Source organism: Austrofundulus limnaeus, unplaced genomic scaffold (assembly GCF_001266775.1).
Source record: "Austrofundulus limnaeus strain Quisiro unplaced genomic scaffold, Austrofundulus_limnaeus-1.0 Scaffold299, whole genome shotgun sequence".
Lineage (NCBI taxonomy): Eukaryota > Metazoa > Chordata > Actinopteri > Cyprinodontiformes > Rivulidae > Austrofundulus > Austrofundulus limnaeus.
Window position 1 is genome coordinate 212598 of NW_013952701.1, and position 7717 is coordinate 220314.

The 7717-nt window shown below is 38.4% G+C and overlaps 1 protein-coding gene across 1 annotated transcript in view; it reads right to left on the reverse strand.

Moving 5' to 3' along the window:
* bbs9 (Bardet-Biedl syndrome 9) overlaps positions 1-7717 on the reverse strand; it is a gene marked incomplete in the record, with an annotated part of 199408 nt that overhangs the window by 73051 nt on the left and 118640 nt on the right. The window contains 1 exon segment of the mRNA XM_014021609.1: positions 1216-1323. Coding sequence (XP_013877063.1) covers positions 1216-1323 — 108 coding nt within the window.

Sequence of the window (7717 nt, forward strand, 5' to 3'; positions counted from 1 at the left end):
CATTCTAACTTACAATGTGTTAACATTTTTAAGACCCCAGAAAGACTGATTTAAGGCATTTTAAGGCCTTATTAACAATAATTAAGGCCTTATTTTTGGATTGATGAATTCAATGACTTTTAAGACTTTTTAAGGATCTGCAGGAACCCTGAATTATTATACACAAACTGTTCATAGGACAGATTTGAAAAAGACTAGGCTGAATAAAAAACAACCACCACAAGGTCAGGTTATTAATTCATGATTCTCGATAAGTTTTCCTTCATAAAGACAGAAACCTTCATTTACTTTTATTTTAAGCTGGGGTTTTTTTCATTCTTGGTGTTTTCCTTTCATGATTATATTAATTTAAACAATACTTTCATGTCTGTTTTGGTCAAAGCCCCACAGAGCTGCACGTGGCCCCGGAGCTGCAGTGATCCCTGCCCTATGCTCATGAATAAAAGAGTGAGAGTGCTGCAAGTTAAAGCACTGCAAAGAAAATAAAACAACAAACACAGAATCAGAGACGTTATTCTTTAAGACACGACACAAGGACACATTCACTGGTAAATTATGTGCAGACATTATTTGTGCATTAGTGTGTAACCAATGATCTTAGTGTCGCCTCCTCTGTGTATCCTACTCCTCCTGTTCTCATTAGCAGTGACGCCTGGGTGGATTAACCACACATGTACACACAAATGCACTCCAACACACATGAACTGACCGGCCACTAACAAAAGTAGAGCCCTTCAAAGAGAATCTATGATCTTGTTAAGAAAAGACAAACTGTCATAAAATGCGGATTTAATCTCAATGTGAACCAGAAGTCTTTTTTTTTTTTTTTGGCAGCAGACTGTGAGTGTGTATGTGCTACTGCTTATTTGACAATGTAGTACACTTTTAAAAGAAAGTAAATTCTGCCGGTCAGGAACTAATGACAATCAAAGCAGTATAACAGAAGAGAGAGCATTTATATATATAAAAGTAACATGACAGAGTGACAGATTGTGAATAGATGTCAGTGTCGGGGGGGCGGGGGTCTGGTCTCAACTTCATGTCAAGATGGGAGCGATGATGTGGATGTGAAATGGGGATGATGTTTTGATGTGGTCTGGTTGCAGATGTGATAAATCACAGATGGAGAAGCAAAGAAAAGGAGGAGAAAGGATGACAGCATAGTTCTATATAAAAGGGCTGAAAGATACGTTACATAAAAACACATGCTCCTACCTTTCTTGACTTTCTTAGATGGCTGTTTCTTCTTGATAAATTTGGTCATTTCTTCTGGGGGTTCCATCTCCCCATCACCAGCCACCTCCGGTATTGGCTCAACACCTCCTGGAGGAAAGGTACAGTGGATTGGATCCATATTTGACACTAATAAAACATACACGAGCATTTTCTTTTTTTCTATTGTTATGAAATGTTTTTACTGTGACAACAGAAACACAGTTAACCATTTTCGCGTAAAAAGCGGGAATCAAAGAAATCGTTTGTTGCTGGGAACTCTGAGTAAGGCACGTTCAATGTTTACCACCAAGCAAGTTTCCCAATATCTCTACAAGTCACGCCAACAAGCTTGCAAAGAAAAACAAACTCTTTTGTAGTTTTTGGATATATTGTGAAACTAAGGTGATCATTTCAGACATATTTTCAGTTTAAGTTTTATCCTTTGAGCTGCAAAATCAGTAGGTAGGTCACATCATGTTTCCAAAAACTAAAAAAGAAACTAATTTACTTTAATTATAGGTACACGTGATCCACGTATCACACATTTAAGGAGCTTTCACAACATTTTCATGTCTTTTTTTAATGGATCACTGTGAAGTAATGTAATCAATTTTAACACAGACAACAATTACCTTAATTGCTTTTTAAAAATGTGTCAACAGTGAAATTTAATGCCATGGCTGCATTTGACATTAAATAAAACATATTTTGAAATGACATGACTCTCTTAAGTTTGTTAAACACTTTGTAAAACAAAAATCCAGTGGCGTAAAATTCTCTTTAAACCATTTTCTTTAATTACTTGGTCTCATCATGTTGAACAGAACACTACACTAAAGTAAAAATGTATTTAAATAAAAAAACACAACTTAATATATAATTACTTATAACTCTAATGGACATTTAGTTTTTTGCATCACATCACTGTTTCTCAAAATCAAACATCTAAATCACACTTGTCTGCTTCTGAATCTATGGGACATTTAGCTAACTGTGCATGTGTGCATTTACAACAAAATAAATGACCCAAAAGTCAAACTTTTGCGCGACGTTTCAGAAGAAGAGCAGTACAGAACACATGAAACATGTGGTTTGTAAAGCTGAATGTGTGAGCTTGTGATGGTGTGTGATGAAATCCCTCTCAGATCCCACGGATCAGTCTGGATTTAGGGAGCTCCTGAGGTTGATGAATTGGACGCCTTGTCTCTCTCCGTCCCCCCCTCGTCCGTCTCCTCCTCCCCTCCTCTCTTTGTCTCCTCTTCCAGCATTTTTTTTCTCTGCCCTGTCTCCATCTGCTCTTTATCACATCTTTGGTAACTTTTTGTCTATTTGTGTTCTATTCTATTTGTGTTTAGTTTCTTTCCCGCCAGGCTCTCCATCCTTATTTTTTGATTTTCTCCTCTCCATCAACGTCTCCTGCTTTTGTTCTTTTTGATGTTCCTCACCTCCTTGATCCATCCTTTTTTCCCTCTCACTCTCACGCTTTCTCTCATTTCCTCTGCTCCCTGAGGATTTCACAGTTTCATGGTGTTTTGGTTTAAATCTTACTTCACACTTGCGTCCTTATGTGTGTGTGTTGTATGTGTACGAGACAGCGAATGTCCATGTGTCTGCCATCGAGTCTACTTTAAGGTGTCTGAGAATGTGTGTGTGTCTCCAAACCCCCAACACACACACACACGCTACAGCAACATTTGTGTGAGTTCAGATTATCCTAAGCCCCCTCTAATATTTATCCTGGCCTTTTTTAAAGCCAATCTTGTTCTCTTTGGTGAGAGACCAGCCTGTTGCTTCTCACACACAGCTTTACTCAATCACAGTTGTTTGAAATGGGATATGCCTCACTCCTAATTGGGCAGGTGTTTTTCCAAGGCGAGTTTTTTATTTTATTTCATTTCTTTACATTGTATGATTTCACGGTGAGCGTGGATGCATGTTTTAACCACCATTTTTAATGTCAGCATCAGGTAAGGAAATTGGCCACCTCTGGAGCAGTTTTCTCTGAAACAATAATCCTGCCTCACACACACCATCTCCTAACGCTAACCTCACACACATTCCTTTTTCCTCCATGTCTTTTTTTTTTTTTGTAAATGGTCAGTATATTATTGCCTGGTCAGAGTCAGGCTGTTTCTTTTGGCGATGTCGAGGTCTATATTTGACTTACCGGACAGATAATCAGTTTTAGACACTTTAATTATGGCGAGAGGTTGTAATGACAGTAAATGCAGTAATTTAAAACAGAGCTAGTGTCACATGTTTTATTGAGGGTTATTATTACTAGTTGTACCTATGTGTTAGATAAAAAAATAACATCAGATGGTCACAGCACAGCATATTGTTATTGTTTTTTTTCTAAACATGAAGTTATAATTGATAAACATTGATAAACATATTGGGTCTCATGCAAGAACATGTTCGTATTCTTATCCTAAATTTCTTTTACTTTTGTTCGTACAAAGGGTTCGTACGAACGTCACGTCAGATTCAACAAACTCTTCTATCTTCAGGAAAAGTGTGTAAATGAGCTGCGTAAATTCCACCTGTTCGTATCCAGCTGCTCGTGCACGCGAGAGGAGATTAGCATAATTACCACCCCAAAAACACCATATAAGGCTGTGTTTCCTGCCTCAGATACAAGGAAGTGTCCATTCATGAAAAATGACAGCGATAATTAAAAAGAACTTTACAAGGTCAGAGACTGAAGTTCGTCTGTCAGAGATCCAGAAAAGAAAATCTGTCATTTTTGTGTTAAAGCATTTTCATTTATTCAGAAGCGGCAGCGCTGCGACCCCCACTGCGCGCGGTCGCAGGTGGTCTCAGTTGCGGTTCTGAAATAAGCATTTTAAAATGTTTTCAAAATAAGTCTGGCACTTTGGAGAAAATCCAGGACTCGCTGGAGGGATTACGTATCCCCTCTGGCCTGGGAACGTCTCGGTGTCCCCCAGGACGAGCTGGAAAGTGTCGCTGGGGAGAGCGGGGTCTCCTGCTGCCTCCACGACCCGATCCCGGATAAGAGGCAGAAAACAGATGGACGGGCAATTTATATTGTTAGTCTAAATTATTACATTTAAAATTATAACTCTAATTCAAYCAGAATAGCCTATTGTCAACATAATTATGGAATGTGATTTATTTTCAACTCAAAATATCTTCAAACTAACGAAATATAAAGTTATTAGTGAAGAAAACCCGTCTGAATAACAACAGACTGACTGCTCGTAAAATATACGACAGGTCTGGACCACTCGTGAATTTTGTTCGTATCTGAAAAACATCTTAGAATACGAAAACATTGGTGAATGCCACAAATTCTCCTAAATCAATCGTACGCACAACTTAAGAACAAATCTGTGTGTACAAACGGTTCTTGCATGAGGCCCATTGTCTCTCTGTGTAATTTGAGCCTTTTCAAATTAAACTAGTGAGTTCAGTTCCTGAATAATAAGCAGTTTTAAGTGTAGTTTTACAGCTTATTTGATGCAGAAGAAGCCACCAATTCAAATGTCTCATTTATAAAACATGAAATAATAAAACTGAAGGAATACAGTAAGTCCTAATGGCAAAATGAAACACTAACTCTTAACTATTTTTAAGGGATAAAATCCTTCAAATGCCACTGAGTTGAACTAACATTAGCTTTGTATAAAGGAACGTGTTACTGACTCTTTCTACAGGATGGATGAAGCAGAAAATCCATCATTTACTCTACATCGGGGCTATTCAACTAAATCACTCTGAGGGCCGGGGTTATTGAAGCCTACAGCCCGGGCTGCCTGGGGGGCAGGCAGTAATGGTAGGTGAAACACTGCAGCATGTTACAGAACATGTGTCTTTTTCTTTTTTATTTATTTTGTTGCATTGAAACATACATTTGAAATTTACAATTGATTTGAAATCTATTTTTAGATTAAATTAAGTAAGAAAATACAAATATAATTAGAAAAAATTAAAATAAAAAGGATGGAAGTCATCCGCAGGCTGGCTGTGGCCTGTGGGCCACCAGTTGGATACCCCTGTCCTACCTGAACTGTATACAAAACAAACGTCTATGGTTGAGACTCAGTTGAAATGCATGTTGATCCTTAATTGACTCAGAGCATTACAGTTCTAACAGAAGTGATAGCTCTCTAAAGTAAATTTTGTTTTCAGTGACTTTTAGTGGTTTAACTGCACACAGGGACAGCATTGTCATATAATGTTTGCCATCAGAAGGAGTAGTCCTTGTTGAGGCTTTTTGTGAAGATTGCTTATTTGACCAGCTATTCATGAGGGCAAAAAAGTTGACGTATGACAGAAAATTCAAATGGAAAAGCCAAAACAAACATTTGAATTTGATGGTTTCAAACATCCTAGAAAATGTCAAAATCTAAATATATATATATATATAAATATACATATAATAATAACATTAAAATGATACTAATTAAATTAAAGTGTGGTAGTAATAGGAGAAGATGAAAAAGCATATGTTTTCAACTCAGAAATAACATCTATAACGTTCTGGTCTTAATTTTCAGTGCGTTTCAAAAACTGAAAAGGTACATTGTTTAAAGTGCTCTGCAGTGCGGCGAGTGTAACATAAAGCTACGTCCCAGTTTAAAGTTAAAACAGAAGTCATTTTGTGACAGTTTGGAACATTACAGGTCATTTAAACCAGTGCGTGACAATTTGGGGCCACTTTGGGACAGTCTCGGAGCAACCCCGGACACCCCGGTTGAGGGTGAAACTGCTTCCAATAGACGGCCCAGGCTTGGTCTAAAATGTGGAGACTCCAGCGCATTCCAGCTTTATTCTGGGCTGCGGTTTGAAGATGGGGGTGACACTGTGCTGCTGTGGTTACCGGCAATTTGGCTGTGGGCTTTACGCTTTTTCAGTCCCTCCTCAACGCACACATGTCTTCTGTACTTACACACACACCCACACAGTTTTAAAAAAAGAGCTTAAAAAGTCTGAACATGTGCAGCATCGTTTGCAGAAACTGTAAAATAGAACTGTTGAGGAACATTCAAACGCACAAACTGCATTTGCCACATGAACGGAAACATTGGGGCCAAATGACTTAGAAGCTAATGTACATTAATGTAAAATTACTAAAACATACAGAACTTATGAGGCTCAGATAATGGTGGATTCCCCTCCGAAAATAGATTACTGCTGTTTTATATATAAGCAGAACTCTTCAATTTGGAAACACCACAGACAGAGAATACACACAGCTGGTCAGAATTACACACTGAGCCTGACCTACACTTAAACGTACTACATGTATTTTCCTATGTGACCTCTGAACTACACTGACACATACTAACATACAGTACATGCATATGCACGCACACTCATGCATGTAAAGGCAGGACATCTCCCCTCTTTTTAATTCGAAAATAGATTCAAGCCTCAAACCACAGCTACCAGTGGGAAACTGAAAATAACTGCAACGCACATTATGCTCTATCAGAGGATGTAGAGCGGAAGATGTGTGTGTCTGTATGTGTGTATATTTTCTGCAAATGGACTGTGGACATAATACAAGTCTCCTGACTTCATTAGCAGAGAAGACCTCCACTAAAAAAACTCTTCTTTGGAACACACAGCTTTCTGAGGAGAGGAGGAGATGTTGGCTTAACTATTGAGTCCTGATGTCCATGAGTGTGTGTGTCACCTCTTTAGTGTTTATCGGAGCACTTCACACAAACTGTGTCCAGCTGCAATCAGTCCATTTTAAAACGTGGCAGAAACAACGTTCTCCGAGTATGTTTGGATTTGGACTGGAGCTGGAAGATTTTTGTGTGCAGGAAACTAACAGAAGCACATTAACACAGACACAAACACTTCCTACCAATGAAGTGGAACTTGATGTGTGGTTCTTCAGTGTGTGTCTGTGTGTGATATGTGTGTGTGTGTGCCTGTGGTTTTGACGACGGGAAACTGCTTCCGTAAGTGCTGTTGGTAAAGTAAACAAAAGATGTATGTTTACAGGCAAGTAAAAAAGCAACATTTGAAAAGGCTGTTTACTACATTGCCCTGTGTGTGTGTACGTATACGTTTTTGCTACTTAGTGGAGACAATTTTTGACAGTTTTCCCAGTACACACAGCCTGGTGAGGACCCACCACTCCTAAAAGGGACAAAAGCCCAGTCCCCATTGGTGGACACACTAATGTTGGGTCAGGGGTTTGACTAATGACTAAGGTGTGAATTGAGTTTAGGTTAGGTTAAGGGGCCAGGGTTAATCAATATAAATAACTGGTAAATGAATGGAAGTAATGCAAAGTCCCCATGAGGATAGAAAAATAAACGTATGTGTGAAGTGTATTTGTCTCTGAATTTTGACAACAGACCAATAAGCAGAAAATGCCTGATCAAAAAAACAAATACCCATTCTCTCTTACACACAAACAGCATCATTTTTCTAAACCTACAAATTTTAAGAGGAAAAAATCTATAAAAATATATGTTGTTGTGTTGTGAATAAATGTGTGTCAATGTTAATCACTTAACTC